The sequence below is a fragment of the Hetaerina americana genome, unplaced genomic scaffold, assembly GCF_022747635.1.
Source record: "Hetaerina americana unplaced genomic scaffold, ioHetAmer1.1.p SCAF_6, whole genome shotgun sequence".
NCBI classification, from domain to species: Eukaryota; Metazoa; Arthropoda; class Insecta; order Odonata; family Calopterygidae; genus Hetaerina; species Hetaerina americana.
In genome coordinates, this window is record NW_027287205.1 from 80190429 (window position 1) to 80212250 (window position 21822).

General features: G+C 34.5%; 1 protein-coding gene across 5 annotated transcripts in view; it reads left to right on the top strand.

The window, feature by feature from the left end:
• hppy (MAP4K3-like protein hppy) overlaps window positions 1–21822 on the top strand; it is a 63570-nt gene that overhangs the window by 27450 nt on the left and 14298 nt on the right. The window contains exons 12-17 of one of the 5 annotated variants that reach the window (XM_071593684.1): window positions 2663–2701; window positions 10882–10932; window positions 12946–13040; window positions 15542–15784; window positions 20470–20672; window positions 21250–21481. In XM_071593684.1, coding sequence (XP_071449785.1) covers window positions 2663–2701; window positions 10882–10932; window positions 12946–13040; window positions 15542–15784; window positions 20470–20672; window positions 21250–21481 — 863 coding nt within the window. The remainder of the gene's footprint in view (window positions 1–2662; window positions 2702–10881; window positions 10933–12945; window positions 13041–15541; window positions 15785–20469; window positions 20673–21249; window positions 21482–21822) is intronic. The other 4 variants (XM_071593689.1, XM_071593687.1, XM_071593685.1 and 1 more) reach the window with 4 other exon arrangements.

Consider the following 21822-nt stretch of genomic DNA (forward strand, 5'->3'; position numbering starts at 1 on the left):
AACAAATGCTCTAGGATTGAAGGAAACATAGCATTTAATCTGTATCTCATCCATTTAGCTATCATGAAGGCATATTGCAGGGCAATTGCTACATGCCTCCCTGAAATCAGTAATTATACTCTATAAAAAATCCTCAATATATCAGTTATATAGGATGAAGCTTTGCTGCTATCTCTGTTCAATGGACTCCCGGTATATTACTGATCACATCATGAAGAGGCATGGCCAATATACCATCATTGATTCACAGCAGAGGGAATGGGAAGCTTCCACCACATGTTGCAGCTGAAAACATAATACTGCCCCTAATCATGTGAAACTTGGTCGGATGAGCAGATTTGTGAAAGCTCAAGACATGACTGGAAGAACTGTCTTGTGTATGTAAAGAAAATCTCCCAAGATGAGTGCATCCAATGCCACTGAAGGATTGTTCACAGGGTCTCAAATGAGAAAACTGCTGAAAGGCATAGGATTTAAAATGAACATAATTACATTAGAATTTTTAGTGTGGAAATATTTTGTTGGAGTTTATGATGGTTTCCTCAGGAATAAGAAGCAACTCGGCCATCATGAACACTCTATTGGAAAGTTTCAAGAGCCAAGGTTGCCATGTGTCACTCAAGTTACACTTCATCTCTAGTCATGTTGGACTTCTTTCTAGCTAATTGGGTGATGATCATAAGTGATTAGCAAGGAAAGCTTCCATGAAGAACGCAGTGCTATGAAAAGACATGGCCAGGGCTTCATAGGTACTCCTAAACTGTAACCTCACATAATGAGCATAATTTGTGCTGCAATATTTTATTTAAGTGGAACACATTAAGAGGAACAATTTTTCCCACATGTATTAACATATAATACAATTAATAAATAAAAAAAATAAATTGTGTGTGAGGTTTATTCAATGAAAATGAACCAACCTAGAATCCGAATTTGATTTGTAGAAAACAGAAAATAATCAAAATATACTACTAAGTTGTTGTATATGCTACATTCCTAATTCTTTTTTATTAGAAAACTGTGTAGAGACATTTGTTTTTAGTGATGCTTCAAAATATTGTGAAACTGCTACCATTATCATTAAAAAAATTTGTGGCATACATAGCCACTGCCGTATTAGAGTGATGCTTCTCGGCATACAATGGAACAGTTTCCCAGGCTTTCAGTATCCTCATATGGCACCAGAAGATTTTTTGTGATTTTCTCATTTATAGCATTGCCTTGCAATTACCTTCTGTATATTAGTATGAAAAGTATTATGAGACATTCCAGGAATCTCTCTCTTTGTTTTGTCCCTCTTCATGCAAAAGTTTGCTATTAAGCAAGTCATTTATAAAATATTTTTTGTGGTATGAGTAACTTGCAATGCAAGGTTCTCTTTTAGCAAGTTCCACTATATTTGAAAAAACTACATTGGTTTTTTTATATGCTTTTCCTCTTTTCTTCTCTTTTAAACCAAAGGAAAAGATAAGATGCATTTTATAATATGTGAAGCAGAATGGGTTTAATTCATTATGTTATTTAGAAGATATACCCAGGTAAAATTTGAAAGTTTTGGTAAAACTATGGCATTTCACTTGTGTTAAGTAGTCAATCCTGCCTAAAATTCAACTTACCTTCTTTATGTATACTATATCCCATGTACTGCTCGTTTTTCTTAATGCATCCAATACAAGATACACCTTCAAATCCCTACATTCTTCATTTTCAAGTATATACACACATGATTAGTTATATATGATATCATGAATTTGGAATGTGTGCAATGTTTCATGTATGTAATGTAGTGTACTGATTCCAAAAATATCTCAAAATTTAGGATCCACCTAATTAATGAACAAGTTATTTTGTCCAGAATGCAGAACAAATTATTCCCTAATATAACAGTCGGAATCTAGTGAATTTATTGAATACCATTCTTAGGCATTACGCAATAATTTAGATTCTTGAGTATAAGTCGAATAATTTATAAGTTTCATAGGAATGAGTTTCTACTGATCATCCATTCGCATAATGATTTGTAAATAGCTTTTTGTGTTTGCATGATCAAGTAATCAAGTTTGAGATTCATTATTATGGGAATTATTTTCTTAATGTATTTTTCCTGCATTTTTTTATTATCTCTCCTTAGTAGTGTCTTGCCAACATAATGTTTAACCTAACTCTTTACATTTGCTAATTATGCAAATACCTTTCCTTGCAATTGCATTTTTGATATGACAGTTATACTGCATTAAATTTTGAATAATTGTTTAGATATTGGAAATGAAACCTTTATTATTTGCCATTTATTGTGACATGTATGATAAAACTTATCAGTTCTACATTATATAATTAGAAGAATATTTTGATGGCATGTTAATTCTGCCAAATTGAAGTTAAATTCAAGGCAGTAGAAGCCCTTTAAACAATGTAAATATAATCCATGATGCATTGCTCTCCTATTCTTTTTCTTATTTTTGTACAATTCGGATAAAATTTCCATAAAATTCGACTGCATTTAACTGTGAAATATGTTATTTGTTTGTGTTTTTATTAGGTTAACTGTTGTAGCTCTTGTCAGTGTTGCACCTGTTAGAGTTATGCTTTTTATTTTTATATTCTTTAATATCTTTTTCATTTGTTTTCAATCATATATTCTGGTTCATTTTTCTACCTACAGGAGTCTATTGCAGTATATTGATGAAGAACTTGTTTTAAGGTAATTTGTTGTAGCATATCTTCTACCTTAGTAAATGTAGATGTATGCATGCACAATTTTTACAAGGCTGCAAGCTCCTCATAAATATTTCTATAGCCAGTCCAGCATTCTGTAGCATAATCCTTTGCATGAGTGCATGTTAGGACAAAATTAATTAGTTTTAAATGAGAAATCATGTAGTAAGTATTAGTCATTCTATGGGAGGAACCCAAATAGTGCCTTAAACAAGGATATTGAAAGATATATGTTAAGTGCCTAATCATTATATTGTGGGCTTCTTGGATAATCCATTGAAATGCAAGATTTAACAGAGCCTGTATTTTGGGATATCTTACTGCCATATTTCTGGTTGAATTTTCAGCTATCAATTAATTATGCATTTAGGCTGTTAACAAAATAGAAACAGCTTTTCTAATGGCAATGTATTTAAAGTAAATCTAAATGATTGCCATATTACAGACTACAGTATTGCTGCTACAGAGCGTAAGGGACTTGAAGCTAGAAAGCTTTGGAAGTGCTTCTGCTTTTTGAATTGGAATACAAATATTGTTGAGCAACATGACGTATAAATTTAATTTTCTGTTTATTATTTGTTATCTTATTATTATATGCTTATTTTTTATGCCATCATGTGTAATGCCCCCCAGATATTTGGGAAAATGTTGTGGATTTTTTGAGCATTCGTTTATACAAAGATATCAGTTTTATTCTTGTTTATAAAAATCAATGTTATGCTTTCTTTTGATTGATGCATTTTGAAGTTATAGCTGGGATTTATGATTCAATTTATTATGCAGCCTGCATTCTGATCGGATTAAGAACATTTAAATCCCTATAAAAGTGCCTACCACTAAATGTTTTAAACAAGTACAAGCTACATCTGTTGCTGGTAAACTTTAAGTAGGTCCTTTCTTTTTAGAGACACTTGAATGCCTCTACTTTTTAAATTGCTGTATAATTGATGTTTTTGTTGATATTTTAAGAAAGAATGAAAGCCTAGTGAACGTTGATTGAGGAGAAGGGAATATGTAAACTGCTACACTACTACATGATTCAGCTTTTAGTTCGCCCCACTTTGGTCGATCTAAATCTCATTGTGTTTAGGATATCCACGAAGAAATCATCCGAAAGATAATAGTTTGCACCTTGAGAGAAAGGAAGAATATTAACAATATTTATAACCTCAACCATACCTAATTTTTCAAGTTACAGTATTGCCTTGTATCCTTGGATGCATCTGAATGGCAAAACTGCTTCATGACACAAAAACAATCAATGTCATATGAGTAAAGGGGAAAACTTAAGCTGGAAGGAAATTTTAGAGTAGTGTGCTTTGCCTCCAACCTTTCTGATCTATAAGTTATAATTACAATTGCTCTTTACGTATTTTTGTTAAATTTAAATCATACAGTGCATTGGCTATTATATTATTAAGATGCCGTTAGGTCATCGGGTGTAACCACCATATAAACAGTGGTGCATTATCTAGTTTGTTTTAACAATTGAATTTCAGTGGTACCTCATGAAACAAGTATAATTTGTTCCGCGATCTTTCTCATGAAGCAAAACACTTTTGCTCATATAAATTAATTTAAAATACAATGATGCATTCCAGGCTGCCAAAATAAATTATGTTCTAGTTTTATTCAAAGAAAATTGTGTATACATTGTTTAGGATCATGTTCATCTGTCCTATTGCGGGATGAAGCTATGGGGAATGCAAACTTGATTAATTAAAATGAAAAATAATTAAAAGAAATAGTTTATTATTTATGCTATGTACCTAATTCCTTTTTACTAGTAAGCTGTTTAGAGGCATTTGTTTTTGCCGCTGCATCAAAATTTTTTAAGAATGTTACTCAGAATTATCATTAAATAAATCTTTGGTCCACTTAGCCACTGCCTTATTAGGGTGATCGATGCCTTGTATTCATAGTACAATGTAAAAGACTCCCAAGACCATATCACAATTAGCTTGTTGTTTTTGACTTAAAATCTTGAAGGCTGGTGGAGTTTCTGAATGGTAAGCAAGGAGGGGTTTAGTTTTCAGATTGCCACTTGTTTTGGCACAAAATAGCGGTGTGAGACGGCTGAGCTTGTGGCCTGGCTATGAATTCTCTTCTACTGTTACGTGTACAGATATAAGTTTGCTTTGGCATCTTCTTCCAGAAGAGACTTGTCTCGTCACAATTAAAAACCTTTTTGGGTTGGTAACCCTCAGAATCTATGAGTTTCTTGAAGTCACCATTGAAGTTTTCTGCTGCCTTTGACTCAGAACTTGCTACTGCCCCATGATGCCATAGATGCTAGTTCTTCTTGTTAACTTTTCAAACCATGCAAGGCTCCCCTTAATACTTCTTCAGCCATCAAGCATCTTGTAATCATCTAAACAAGGTCGGCAAAAATGACTTTCCCCTTCAAACAAATCATATCCTTGTTAATAGTGTTGCATTGTAATTGATTTTCATTTTCCATATGAGAAGCAACCCATGAGCATCGTTGAGAATACGCCAGTGCTGCAGAGATATTCTTGCCACTCACTTTGTAACATCTTTCTCTTTAGTCTTCTCTTTTTGTTGAAGGAAAGGCAAATTGTTCATGTCGACAGGTTGTTAATGTGCATACTAGATCAGCTATACTCTCACCTTGTTACTAATTTTCAATGATTTTGCTCTTCATTTCTACTTTTTTTTTATTCTCTTATGGCTGTCTTGTGGATTTTTCTTCGAGGGAAATTTTAAAAATTTTGCTCAAAATATTATGTAACTTTGCAAAAATCACAAGTAATTTAGGTAAAATGTGTGATCCCTAATGGTACAAGGATGCTAGCAGAATGAGTGCTTAACACAAACTGAAATAGCAGGTGCGCAATCAGTCTGGGAATTGCACTCTCCTCATCACTCGTTATGTGAAAATTGACTTGTTAAGCAAGATTCCACTATATATGAATGTCCTAAACTGAAGTGAAAGGAACAAAGACGTACTACTTCCTATATGGTTTTATGCACAGGAGATTCAATGTATTTAATAACTAAGGCTTGATAAATTGAAAAGATAGCCTACTTTATTTGTTGCTTTTTTTTGTTCTGGCACCATAAGTAGTTCCACCATAGTCATAACTACTAACTAACAAGGAGGCAAGCGAACCAGAGACAAGTTGCATTGAGTATCAATTTGATATGGCCACTGAACAGCGATTCTTCATCCATGTATGACGGAGTGCTTGAGGAAGATCTCTATACTTGGATTGGCCACTCATCAAATTGATATTGATGTTAGCCGATCTGCCCTTGCTGAGATAAAATGGCATCAGTTAGAAGTATTTGTTACTTAATTCCCAGTGCCAAGCATAGTTTTCCAGTTTTTCTAAAGTAATGTGAACTAAATATTTCTGTGAATAAAATTTACAAATTGTGTACATAAATAGATGTAACTGGTAGCTGGAGCCATTAAGTCCTTTTAAGCATTTTTCCTGGTTATTTTAAAGTATAGAAAGAGAATTCAGTGAAATATTATCTCAGAATCAGAAATGAACTAAATAAAGTTCAAGCACGGTAGATGGTTCTCAGGAAATCATATGCCTACTAGTAAATTTTGCCTGAATTACGGAGCAGTTAGCATTAATGATTTCCGTAATGATAAATAAAGGAAGAATCTATCAAGAATTGTTAGAATTAATCCATGTGATTGCCAAATTATCTAATTTTCAAATTCACTATGTTGCTCCATCATTGATATTGATAGACAAATATTTTTATCTTTTAAACTATTAATTACCTCATTTTATTATTATTATTCTGTAGCATTTACCATTTATGCCACACTTCTATTTTAATGCCGATTAATTAAACCATTAGGCTTCTAAACCCAAACTATCCAAGCTGTATGACAGGAACAACACTACAGTCCATATAATTATCATCCTCAAACATGTAAAGAAATTATTGAAATTATCATATTAAAGTGGGTCGCCCAGGGGGTAGAGCGTTGGACTACTGACTGGGGGGCCCGGGTTCGATTCCAGGGTAAGGCACTCTGGGCACCTGCAGCTGCACCCGAGCTATGTGATTTTTTGGTTACCAGATCTTCCTGGGAAACCATAACCGGCACAGGGAAAGGAACTGGCCCCCCTACCCTGATATGTGAATTTTCACACGCCGTATGGCTTAGTACTGGGTGAACTTAACCGTCACCTACCAAACCAACCTTAGTGTTGATGGTTTTTTATAATATAGCTGAACCTTTAACATTTTAATCACTGCTTATCTCTTGGCTTTCACTGCCTCTATGTCTTCTATCTGTGCAAATCTTTCTTCACGTCTTGTTTGCATCATTTCACAGCACAGCATTTTCATGGTTTTCTAAAAATATGGGAATAACATGTCATTGTCTTATTTGGATCAAATTGATGAGTTAAAATCAAGTTCAAAAGCCAATGTCATAAAGCAATATTGGTAACCAGTTGATTAATGAATTCTCTGTTTTTGGTGCAAATTTAAAAAATTGTTCATGTCTTCTTTATTTTTCATAAAAACTTAAGTAATTTTAGCATCCTTTCATGATTATCATGAAATGAAAAAGAAAGCCAATGGCAACAATTCTTTAAAAGTGCTCTCTTCCAGAGGAGAGTAGGATGTGGTTGTAGAGAAAATACATTTAGTTCAATTTCTATCCACTGATACACTTCAGGTGCCCCTATGTCCATGGCCAATCTGGAAGTATCCTGTTCAAAACGATAAATGGATTGGAAAACTTAATAATCATCTACTATTATCTAGGATTGGTGTCCTCTGAACTTGCCCATCTTCATATCACATCATCTGGTCATTTGTTGCTTTTATTTTGTCTAAATACAGTAATTGTTTTTTACATATGCAAAGAAAATAGCCATTCAATGATATTACAGTTTATTTTGAGTTTTGTTGTATTCGAAGCAGTTTTTTAGTCAGGATCTCAATTGCATGAACAGTAGTCATCTATAAAGGTGAGATAATTGCAAAGTAAAAGTACCAAATATGAAGGAAGCCGAGTAATGATGACGTTGTAACTATTCTAAAACGAGACCAAGAGCCTTTAGCGTTAATTACATTGGCAGTGATGTATAAGTGTATTCTCAAGGATTCATTGTTTAGTCATCTATAAATATGAATATAGCATGGCTTCATTTTTTTCATCTGCATTAGATTTTGATCATCAAATAATATCCAGAATTAAATTTTTTTCTCCTGCTATTTGTTCAAAATAACACAGGTTTCCAAAAGTTTGGAAACCTGTGTTCTGCCTTAATATTTTGTCAAAACTATGGCTTGAGAGTTCTCTCAAATTCTAATAATCTGCGGAAATGTCAAAGACTATATCAGTTTGCTGCTATCAGTATCTCAAAAGAATGCAAATGATCTCATCAAGTCATCCATAAAATAAATAACTATCAATACTCAGAAGGGTTTCAATTTTTCAAAGATAGCATGAAATGTATCAATTGCAGAAATGCAAATACATAATTTTTATATTATTGTAAACCATTAGGAATTTATCAACCATTAACATGGAATGAAATTTATCAGATCCTTTAAAAAGCAATTTCATAATGCTATGAAAATCAGTTTAAGGTGGACCCGTCCAGATTAGAATTGACTCAGAAATGTCATGCTTGCGTTTCAATAACCGAAACTTGTAGTTTTATTTTAGGTCATAGGCATGTTAAAAACAAGTGTAAACAATAAGAATTGGAGAGACAGTATATTGCGCTACATTGTGCTAATAGATGTCAATTTTTAAGTGTGCTCCCATTAATGCTCAAATAAAGTAGATCTAATGTGCGGATAAAATGTTATGCTTTGATTAAATTATGAAGCATAGCTGTAGAGAAAGTAAAGGGCAAGTTGATAAAATATGTTTATCATCTTCCACTTTTTGGAATCTATTAAATAAGAATGTGTTTTCTTATAGTCTTCATTATGCCCTTACAAAATGTGGCCCTTTCAACTTTCCTTTTCTCGAAGTAATTGCTGATGAAAACACCAATTGACATCTAGTAATGAGAATCAAAATTCCGTGTAGAGTAGGCTAAGCTACAGCTAATGGAACAAGACATACCTCTTTTTGTGCCAAGTTCTACTTGAAGTCAACACTTTTGGCCATCTTTGCTGTATAACTGCTGTTTTGGATGAGTTTTTTATTGTGATGATTGTATACTAGGTGTTACAAGTCGTCTGAAAACTCGGCTTGTGAAAAGGTTTTTCTGCTTGAATTTTTCAAAATTCATTGCCATTCAATTCTTTTTAAAAAGTCAAAAACTACCAATTCTGCTACAGCTATTGAGTTATCCCAAGAATCAAGTCTAATTTAGTTATCTTAAATCCAAGGGCAATAATGAATACCTTGATTTATGGAAAAAGGTGGTGATGAGAAGGACTTAAAACTTATGGATCTTAACAACAAGCAATGAGATGACGGCTTAGAAGTATGCGTAACCATCATTGATCTTTGCTTAGCTAATATGTTGGATAAAGGGCTATTTTGCATGGCTTTTTAAGCTTCATTTTGAGGACATTCCTTTCTATTGCTGGAAGAAGGAATTCATAACCCTCTAAAGGGTTGTTGCAATGGATGGATTTTAGTTCATTAGATATTAATTACTTTGGCCTTCACTCCGTGGAATATGAGACAACGCTTCTATTGAACAGTGGCTTTTAGTCAATTGGCACTTAATATTTCATGCTAAAAAGTGGCTGAGGGAAACTTTGTTTCATGGATGTTAATATTTAAATAAGAGGTCTGGGCAAAGGTAAGGTGGAGCTTGCAGATGTTATAAAGGGCAGCCCCACATCTTATTATAAAAAGGTTGGTCCAAAGTACAAGTACATTTCACTATTGGGAAATCACTTGCTCATCAAGGTCTGCCATTTTCCTTTTTTGCAGGTACACTATAATTTCATTGAGGTTCCTTTTCATTAGATTCAATCACACTGACTCATCTCAACTGGAAGCTCCTCCCCACTTAAATATTGGGGTAATCATTCAGTAATTTTGTGCAGAGCTTTTAAGATGCCCTTGAAGAAGCAAAAGCTTTGCAAACTATTGACAAATGCAGATCTTGTACCTTCAAGAATATAGAACCAATTCATTTTAAACAGGTCTCATGGCTCTGCTAGCTGCTAAGGCTACTTACAAATTGTCTCAAACCTTTGAGTAGAGATTATTCGACTGTTCATCTCTTTTAATAGTGCTTAGTTATTTTTATTAAATACGGGAATGAAAATCACTGATATTTATTTATTTTGATGAATAAATACTCCTTGAGGATAACATTGCAATTGTAAGTCTTAAGTTTGGAGACTGTTAGTAAATTTTTAACTTGTACCCCTAGTGCTGACCTCAACATGAATTAAAATATATCATTTAGAACAAAAACAAATTAAAGAAACCATGGGCTGATGATCACAGTATGGAATTTCTACAGTTTACTTGCTTTTCTTTGCAACGGCTAATGCATTAAAACCTAACTCTTTTAAGGATAAATAATACATACTCTCCCTAAAACTAACATATCGTATAATTGTTCTTTTTATGTTATCTGTCTAAATATTAAGCTGTTGAGGAATGGGAAGATGTGTTCCGTTTCTTACTGTACTGAATGAACTAAAGTTTACTAAGAAAGGAGTTGCTAAAAAAATACTTTAAGTGTAATAAATGGCTTTCAAAAGTTCTACCACTGTAATGGTTTATTTTTGTGAAGGCATTTAATTGCATTCATAGATGGGGATTTATTGCTATTAAATCAAATTGTATTTAAAATAAAATTAGGTGTGATATTGAATCAGTGGAATTTGAAGCATTGTATGTGATTACTGGATTACATAATGAAACATTCAGTTATGTTTAGGCATTGAGGTTTTTGTGATGAGCATGCTTGATCAGTTAATATTTTGTTATAACTGTTTAATTTCGACTCCTGGAGACATGCAATAGCAGTTTCTTTGAACATGCTAGCCGCTGCCTTGCGGCATGTACTTCAAATGACTCATGAATCACTCATAGTGAAGCTCATTAATAGAATAATCTTGATTTGGGGCAAAACCACAGAGTATGCATTGCACAGTATAAAGCTACAATGTGTGTGTTCAGTTTGATTCCATCAAGGGTCTTGGCACTCCATTCTCTTTCTTCCTCACCCCCAGGGGTAGCCGACATCGACACTTGGCTGAACGGGATCATGTTTATTCCCAACAGTAAGTAGTAAGGCTGTGCAATAAACCATGGAGCAATGAAGGATGTGATTTCTCACTCTGTAAAATATATTTTTGAGTTGGCTTGTCAAATTATTCTCTAGCTTCAGTGCAAGGGTGGATCCAGTCCTGATTTAGTACCCATCAACAAGTGGAATATTATTGAAGGATTTTTCTCTTTGCACTAATTAAGCTAAATGAGTCTGCTTCAGCTTAATTCTACTTCAGGGTGCTGTTTATATTCACTGATATTTTATCACCATATCTTAGTGGCATCATCATGATAGACCCACCCTTGACTGAAATATGTATTATGCAACATAAATGTCTTCCTTTGTTGTTTTTAGAATTAAACTGACATCTTTGGTGCTCTTTTTTTCACGAATCCATCTTGTTGATTTCCTGGGCCCCTTCTTTTAAAATACTTTTTAAGTTTTTCTTGGGCTGAGATGTTGTGCTGAGTATCTTATAACCATTAGTGTGTATGAAATTTTTGTTTGTAGTTGTAGAGGTGTAAAAATACAGTAAAACTTAGTATTTCTTTCATGTAGATATTTCTCCTTGATGTGGTGGTGGTTTCAGTTCACCTGTAGTTGAGACTAACATTGACTTTACTTATTTATTTTAGAGCATTACATTAATACATGAATCAGAAGTTTTTGTGAGAAGGGGAGAGACTGTCACATATTGTTTTGTGGCTAATTTAGTTGCCATTACTCACAGTTAGCAATCAAACTTCATGTTATTAATTAAAATAATACCAGGAAGAACCAATCTTTACATAATTCATGTAGTTACACTTTTAAGAAAGAAAAATTTGAAACTCATTAAGATTTTTACATAACAGTGCAACAATTTTACAGTGTAAAAGCGATTAGCCTTGCCCAGGATTTTTACTCTCTTAAATTGTTGCATTGTAATGCAATGGTGGATGACTCAATCAAATGTTACTGTTTCAGCATGTATTGCAATTTCTTGGAAAGATTTTTACAGTATATTCTTTAATTAAGTGTACCAAAAACTGAAAAATTGCACACTATAAATGTTCCTTATGGTTGTCTGTCACTCAATATAATCCTCTTATTGATCACTTCCGTATGTCTGTACTCACATGTATGATATTCATTATACGAGGGTCATCCGGAAAGTAGTACCCGTTCGTGCCGCATGAAGTGCTGACGACGCGAGTAGCCGCTGGACGAGGTCAGATAGCTTCAGTGGCTTGTCTGCCTTCTCTGAGCCAAGTTGCGTGACGCTAGCATTGCCTGTGTTGTTTCTGTGATTGTTTACAATGTTTAAAAAAATTGAGAACGCCGCCAGTTGTGAAGTGAGGGCAGTGATTAAATTCCTCAATGCAAGAAACGTTCGCCCATGTGATATTCATCGCCAATTAAAGGAGGTGTATGGAGACAATGTAATGGACGAGTCGTCTGTTCGGCGGTGGTGTCGCAACTTCAACATGGGGAGGGGGAACACACACGACGATGAGCGTTCGGGGAGACCGTCTGTCATTACAGACCAACTGGTGAGCTCAGTTGACGAATTCGTGAGGAACGATCGGCGCGCCACAATTGATGACATCTGTGAGCATTTTCCCAATGTTTCTCGAACAATTGTTCATGAAATTGTTAAACACCATCTGCATTATGCAAAAATTTGTGCAAGATGGGTCCCTCGCGTATCTCAATGAGCTGGCGGCGAAGGACTATGCAGCAGGAATACAGAAACTTGTCACACGTTATGACAAATGCCTTAATTTGCTTGGAGATTATGTTGAGAAGTAGTTTAAAGTATCCTCTTTCAAATAAAATTTTTTATGTTTGTTAATATTTACTTTTGTGTCTTTATTTCACGAACGGGTACTACTTTCCGGATGACCCTCGTACATTCATTAATGAACTTATGTTCATTAATGTCACATATTGCATTTTTGTGTTGTGATTTAAATGTGTAGGAAGTAGATTTAACAGTATGTTCCTGAAAATAATCTAATTAATGGCAATGTATCTTTTACAGAGCTACATTACCTGTTGGAGAGTCTTCTAGTCCTACTAGTCATGATAGGGAATGCAATGTTCACCGAGGAATGAACTGCCTAAGTCACATTTCAGGTATGTTTCATTATAAGTAGATTCGCAAGTAATTTTGAAATTGCTTTAAAAATGCCTATATATATACTCAGTTTTAACTTATTCTGCTGTTGTTAATTTTTATAGATTTCTCCCAATCTATGTGTGTTCTTTATAGAGCAATAATTATTTTTTAACTTAGGCTAATTGCTAGAACTTCTAGCTGTTTGTATGTATTTTCTTCATTTTAGATAGGTGTTAATGGATGTTAACAGCAAAAATGTTTGATGAATAGATTTTATTCTTCGTTGCATAATCATAGTGAAATTTAGTTTTTTTCTGAATGAACTGATGCTAGCTTTGAATCTGCTTTGATTTGGCTTTGTATGCAATAAATCTCAGAAGTTAAATTTGTGCGAGCCAAAGCGGTCAGGAGCATATACCCCTCAGTGCCACTTTCAAACAAAAATTGTGGCAATTGTGCACTTGGTTGTGCTAACGTCTGGAAGTATTATTTTTACCATATCAATATGATTTATTTTAATTACTAAAATAATGTGAATAACTGTCAAAGTAGATTTTTTAGCAATGGAAGTGAGTTTAGCGAAGAGTCTGTTCTAATGCCGTCAAATAAGTTGCAGATATAAATTGGTCACTACTTGGAGTATTACCCGTACTCATTTAGGATCTGTAAATCTAAAGCATTATTACTTTTTATCAGTAATGGACTTAGTGTAAGAAGGTAGGAAGCATAACAGTGAGGACGATCTGATAATGAATACTGGGTGGGAAAATAGTATGTTTCTCCTAATAAGCACTGATGCTTATTAATACTCTTCTTTTGTCACAGCACTTGCTACAATTAAATATTACTATCCATAGAATTAATGAGGCTAGTTTGAAACAGCAACATCAAAAGGTAGTAGTAATGAAATTATTAGTAAAAGGATGGATATTTTGAGGGAATTTTGAAAGTCACGTATACATTTAAGGTTAATAATAGTAATTTATAGGGATCAAGATGTTGTGGTGGCTATCATACTGGCTTCCCACCCAGAGGGCCTGCGTTCACATCCTGGTGGCAGCCGATATTTTTCAGTGGTATCTTGATCCTTTCTTGAGGTGCTTTGTACAGGGCACTTTGAGTGAGTACCCTATCCGTCGGATGGGTTGTTAAGCTGTGGACCCCTTTGCGCCTTTTGTTAAGAGTAGGCTAATGTCGATGCCAGGTTTATCTCCACCCTTTATCCTTTCCTGTCCATCCCCTATGGCGCAAATGACCTCAGCTGTCAGTTGCCTCCCCTAAGTACTACTACTACAATTTTAATTTTCAAAATATATTATTTTATTGGTGTTTGCATATTCTGTAGATTTAGGATTGTCTTTACAAATTAGGAATCACACTGAATCGGGAGTTATTATCCAAGGAGAAATGGCAAAGGAAGATATTTGTTCAGGGATATCAATGCCACTCTCCATTCCCAAGAAGCCAATGGAAACAAGATTACTGTTCTTGGATAATTGAAATTTAAGAAAAATGTAAATTCATAGGATTAATATGAGTCTGCAGTAACTAGTCAAGTAAATTGTTGAAACTTTTATACATTGATGCTATTGTTTAGTATTATTTATTTATATACCTCTTGTTATAAATATACTGATACTTTAATCAATCAGAAGTGAAAATAATCAAATTCTGATGGATCCTTCATTGTTGATCTTGATTTTACAATTGCTCACTATTTCCATTAATTTTATAATAATAAAATAATGCATCTCTGTTAGGCCTTGGTCCCTAAAAAAAATCTATTTTGTTAGAATATCCTTATCACTGCAACATATGCTGTATTTATATATTGAGCTAAATATAAAATAAATTAATAAGTTACTTAATTGGCCAGCCAGAGTCTTTATTTCCCTTATTGAGTTAGCCAAAGGCATTATCTAACTCTTGAAATTATATTCCTGTCCTTATCATTCCATCATTTTTATTCTTCTATATTTCTTTTCCATATCTTTAGGATATTTATGTAAAGGTTAGTGCTCCAAAATAAAGTGGATTGTTGTGAAGGTTTAGAGTGTTTCACTAACACAGTGAAATCATTGCTGATGCATTAAATTCTGATTAATTCTGACTGCTTTTAAGCATTCTTCCTGAAACTTTTCCCATGTTGGGCTTTTTTATGTGATGATCAGTGTAATTTGAATCCATAATGTGAAAAAGAGATAATGATGCACAACCCTCTCCCTAAACATTAGATGAAATTATGATCAGTCAGAAATTGTTGCATATTTATTTTCTGCAGACATCTCTCATGATCAAGTTTTAGAGCTCAAAGAATTAATGATCAAGTAAAAATTCAGTTGGAGGATTATATGAGGGAGAATAAGATTCAAGTGGTATTAAGCAGTACTTGCATCAATTGTATTGCACCCCAGGCAAGTGTTATCTCTCAGGCCTGTGTTGTGTCACTGTCATGATTTCCACTCAATTGCCCTGGTTTCCCCATTGCCCATCCTTAATTATGAATGTTGCATCTCAGGTCAGGGAAATAGAAGCTCTCCATCACCACATGGGGGAGTCAGTGGGAGTGGAAGTCGTAGGCATAGCACAAGTGGTACGTCATTGGATGAAGCGCTCACAACATTGCTCACACTGAACGGAGCAGAAGGGGATGGGAGTGGCGAGTCTGGTTCAGGAGTAACCTATCCCGGAGGCCTTCAACAGCCTTCAACAAGGCAACGTTCACTCAGTGACAGTGGGCCGAATGACTTAAGGTCCAATGGTAATTTGGATAACATAGCATTTTCAGTGAGAAATATGTGCATGTGGATTCTCGTGACCGCCAGTTAATGTGCTGTGCATGCTTACGTAAATATGGTTTTTTATGCAGCTTTAGCTCTTTATGTGCATTCAAGTATACTTATTACCTGTGCTACTGCATTTTGCCTTGGGAGAATGAACCGTTAGATATTACAAAACAGTCTTCAAATTTGAACTTTGTATTAAATGATTTATTCACTCTTGAATACAAGGCTGTGTTCATTGTGAGATGCTATGAACTAAGACCCCATTCACAAATATATGCCATTTTTGACCGATGATGCAAGAGCAGTTGAGCTTTATCCAATGTGGGGATTATCTTTTAAAAGAACCATTCATTGCTATGTTCTTCATTTATGCAAATATTAGGATTCTTCTCTCTTGTATGCATGTAAGGGAGCTCTTCTAATACAAAAAAATGAATATTGACTGAATTCCTTTAAATGAAACCATGCCCAGTGAACTCTCAATTATCCATTCGAATGAATGCACCATGAAACACGGGAAATATGGTTATGATATCAATATATATATATCTATTCAGATATTCACCTTTTTCATCCTATGTGCTTATTTCCGGCTTTTTTAGTAATAGAAAGTACATTTTTTTCTGTTTTCCAGTCATTATATATGGGTGAAAATATAGATTTACAAGAATGTTGAACTGTCATCGAGTGAATGGTAGAACATATTTTTTTGAGAAAGTTAAACCAGTCATGCGACCCAGAAAAAAGCAAATGACTGACAAAGAATAAAAGTTGACCAAGGATCAATGATGTTGGCATGGTTAATGAATGTGAGTGAAACAATAAAAAGAAAGCTTTGATAGTTGCAAAAATTTTTAAATTAAATTCTATTGAAAACTCTTGATTTTGTAAAATTAAAAACTTCTGAGAAAGCTGAAGTATTTCAAAGTTGATTTTTTTTTAAAGTATAGCAAACTTTCAATGAGCATTCAAATTATCTTTACGATTTTAACTCAATTAAAATTTTCAAGTTGCTGAGTAGTAAGCGAGAGCAGCGAAAGTAATTGCAAAACTGATAACCCAAATGGGAATAATTGAGAGTTTACTGTACCTATCCTACATGCATCTGAAAAAGAATAAAATGCATTTCATGAATTAATCAAAGGTGAATAATGTCTTTGCATTGATAAAATAAATATACTAATGGTAAGTTCAAAATAATGTTTTATGCAACAACTCCTTTGATCAGCATTCACTTAATGCTCTTCACCTTACTAGGTTACTTGCATGATGATACAACGATGTCTGTTTGTCCATACAGTTAATTTGTTTGATTTCATCCTGATTTATTTTGAAAAACATTTCATTAAGAAATAAGTTTTTATTAAGAAAAACTGATGCAAAGTTTTGCCATGAAAGGTGCCAATTCATTATATGTTTCATATTGTATGATTGCAGGGACATATTCTTTGCTGATAGCAAAGGCACGTACTTTATTGGCAGTTTTGTCATTAAGATCTTTCAATCAACTTTTAAATGGCCTTTTTCTAGCCGCATTGAAATTATAACTGCACAAATAATAACAACCACAAAATGCTTACATTCACGCCTGTATGGGAGTACACACATGCACAGTTCTCAGCCACAGATGAAACTTGCTACCATGGAAAGCAAACTTTGTTGTTCCTTTAATTTTGGAGCCTCCCAAGAATGCTGCGCCAGAGAAAATTGATGAAATAGGGATAAGTCTCTTTAATTTTGTATACATATTATGTTTTCATCTCATAACGATTTGTAAATGCCTCTTGCTCACTTACATATACTAGATTGTAATTGAAGTGATATTTAGTCTAGTGACTTTTTAAACAGGTTCTGTTATTAATTTTTACCATCACTTATCAAATTTTATGAAATAGCAGGACCTGCTACTATGGGAAACTCTGGGAATTTGGTTGGTATTTTGGTGAATTCTATATTTTGCGTACAAAAGTTCCCTATCAATCATTTTGGGATGCATTGGAGAGGCACTATTGATTGAATTTCTGTTCTGCTCAGAAGCCCTTGCCTTACTTGATCTTCCATGAGAGGCACTGCATTGAGATTCTGCGTTGAGTTCAAATCGAGCCCGTTGTTGGTATTTATAATGTCTGTGTAAACATTTTGTTCTCTGAACATTTTTACTTAGTGTTTATTTGTGGTACACTGTGTTAACTGTGTGTCTGTGATTTTTGTTGCTTTGAGTGAGTGTTTTATATTCTTCCTCTGCCATCTAGTGGTCACGAAGTGATATTATTGTGCCTGTGAATGGCTTTCAAGGTTCTTGTTGATCATTTATAGTGATGAATATTTTTATGTGACTGAAATGATCTCACTGCTAAGAGCATTCTTTCTGAGGTGTACAGTTATAGTAAAACAGTATATCATTATTTTCTCAGCATATTGATTTCATTATCCAAGAAAGATATGTCCCTCTAAAGAAGGACAATTAATTTATAATTGTAGGAGAGACTGGTTAGGATGATGAACATTATTTTTATATTTCACATATCCACGTGCACATCTGCCGTATAGAATAATGTTATATCACACATCCATTATCAAAATGTGACTGCCAACCGTTCCTTGGCATTTCTTTGAACAAATGAGGAAGTGCTGAGCATAGTAGGGGAGGAGAGGGTATTGTTGGGAAAAATCAGGAGGAAGAAGGAGAGGTGGATTCAGAGGATATTGTTTGGAAATGGTGGGGGATAATCATAGAGGGGAGAATGTTGGACAAGTCAGGAAGAGAAAGGAATGGAATGGGTGTGTTGGACCAAAAGAACGGAGGAAGGAAGTATACAGAATTTAATTAAGGTTTATTGCAGTGTGGGTTGTCAGGTTTTTTCTTGAATGAGGACTAGAGATGTAGTTATGTTAATTTGAAATGAAATCATTGACTTTGTAATTCCCCATACTTTATTTGAAAACTTGACCCAGGTTTTGACGTTTAATGTCATCATCAGGTGATGATGATGACATTCACATTAACATTACCTGATGATGACGTTCGACATCGAAATCTGGGGCGTGTTTTCAAATAAAGTGTGTGGAATTACAAAGTCAATAATTTCATTTCGTTTCAATGTGTTATGCAAATTTCATGAAGTTATGCCAGAGACAACAAATGTTAGGTATTTTAAGTTTGTATTCATCGAAAACCTACCTCAAACGGTAGACTACCAAATAACAATTGCTCCCAATTAGCTATGACGTGAGTCAATGAATCTCATGAATGAACTCTCCTTAAATAGCTTTATGTTGTTGGTTGAATAAATTTTCAAGGTGAAGTTTCCCTTGGAGAGAAATACTGAGATCTCTAGGAAGGATGTCATGTTATACTGCTCTTCATGGGTGATGGCATGCTTTGAGGATTAGTGGTTTTCAGAGATATTTGTTTAATAAATCTGAGATTTGTGTTTTCTATCCCCAGGAAAATTAAAAGGTCTACACATTTTTCCACAATTTTACTATCATTTTTCCCTTATTTTTGTGAGATGAAAATATGTATGTATTTGAGTGGATGGTATCTAGTGGCTAATAGTCCCAGCCTACAGGAATGTGTGCGAAAATCCTTGTGCATGCTTCCCATTAACTTGGACTTAAAGATTGTAATTGAATACCTCATCTCTCCTAACAACCCAATAAGGTGTGGCAAGTCCAAAAGCCAATCAAAGTGCTGTTCCCCTCAGCCTCATCATTAAATTGTAAGCTCCGTAAAATGCAGGTGAAATCTATACAAGAGATCTCTTAGTGCTTAAAAATTATTCCAAATGGAGTGTAGCAGTATTTTTATAAAAACTAAAGTTAAAACATACTGCACTAGTATATATACGATTCTGACCCTATGTGATGGAAATCAATGTCATCTGCTGCCATTATTGTCCTCATTAACATGCTAATTAATGGAGTAATTTTGTTCACTTGAGGAATTCCTTATGGGAATGTTTCAAAAGTTTCTATTTCTGAAACCTTTTATGGTTTGATAAGATTAAAAATTAAGTCTCGCACTCATCTCCTTGGCTATATCTGTAATAAACTAATTGATATCAGGCATCACGCAATTAAATATACGATACTGGAATTTTGAGATGAAAGATTTTGTTTTGTAGCACATTACTGCATGCTAACAGTTCAGTGGAATTCATCAAAATTTTAGCATGCACTAACATCATTGTTCCATTTCATTATAACTGGGATGAAAACCCCTTGTGCTCCTTCTCATGATAGTAGCTACTACTCTTGTGGTTTGTCTGTTTTAAGAATGAGAGAAAAAAGCAAAATTGGTTTTTATTACTTTCGCTGTCCTTTTTCTTGGAACTTATAAAAACAAGATGGTAATTTTCTAGCTTTTCTTTGTGGTTATCAACATGCAACTGTTTGATATTTTCTGATTAGTCTGTTTGCGTTGCTCCCCTGGAAAGCATAAATTTGGAGTTTCACTGTGTCGGATGTTTGAAGTAAAAGAATATAATTGAGCATGAATATATTTTGTTCTTTCTTGGAGTACTGGTAAAATACTCCATTGCATCAGTATGATAACGTTTGTGTCTGTGCTCTTAATTCTCTCCTGTTAAAAGGTGACAATTGCATTTGTTTTAACAATGATAAGTTGAGGAATACATCTGGAGTTATTTTTTTCAAGGGGAAGGGAGGGAGGCGGCGACAGTGGCAGCAAGAGCAGTTGAAGAGGAGGACCGGCTGAGTGGCCGTGGAACCCCTTCTGATGGCCCTGACCTTCTGTCCGACACTCCACCAGTGCCACCTAGGAGAAGAGAGAGAAGTGGTGTGGGCAGACGGCACACACCTCCTAGGCCTGTCAGCAATGGTCTCCCACCAACTCCCAAGGTATACGACAGTGCATGCTTGACATCACCACAGAGTCCTATCCTGACTGGCTATTCTTTTCCTATCATTCTTTTTCTCTTCTTAATGGTTTGACAGCTGTAAATTGGAAAGCTCTTCCTTCAGAACTCTGCTTATTCCTCAAAGACTCACCACTCTAGGATCTTTCCCTCACTAGCCTCTTCATGTACTGAGTCAACTCATTGCAATGCTTTAAAATTGTTTCCTCAAGAGCTTGTGGAACAATTTTGGTTTTTCATTAAAAAGCTGATGGTTTAATTTGCACTTGTCTGAATGATCATAGAGCCTTGGACAGGGCTCAGGAGTGTCCTCAGTTTTCCCAGACAAGAAGACAATGAAGTAGTCAGAACTTGCTGTAATATGAGTTGAAGTCTTTACTAAGGTAAGACAAGAGTTGCATCTCTAAAGCACAGTACTGGTTACTGTTTGGTAAATTGATACTTAAAGTTAGTGGATTTCCCAGTATCCATTATTTAAAAGAGGAATATCAAATCAAAGTTCATTGAATTGAGGAATCGCTGCGCTGATTATGCTCACTCCTTACATTTCTCTTCTAAAGGTACATATGGGAGCTTGCTTCTCCAAAGTGTTCAATGGCTGCCCCCTTCGAATACATTGCACAGCATCTTGGATTCATCCCGAGACAAGAGATGAGCACATCCTAATAGCTGCTGAAGAAGGAATTTATCACCTCAACCTCAATGAATTGCATGAGACAACCATAGACCAACTTTACCCCAGGCGAACTCTGTGGATTTACGTTATTAAAGACATTTTAATGTCTCTCTCTGGTAAGGAGTGTCATTTTGCATCTAATAATTTTATGATTACTGGGAAAAGACACAATGCTGCATTTGTGTGTAGCACAGCAATTTGAGATGTAAACCCAATTTTGTAGTGGTATCATGTTGAACAGATATTTAATAAATAATGATAAATATATTTTCTTCAAGTACAAAGTCACTCATAAAAGGGCCAGTTAATGTTCATATACCTGGCCAAAAAAATGTTGTTAATTTTTAGGAGAGCTAAGCCATATAATAAGAGACCAAGTACACAGTACAGTTAACGGATAAAGCAAAAACCTTAATAACATAACAGGGGAAAAGAAAATTGGAAAAATAGTAAAATA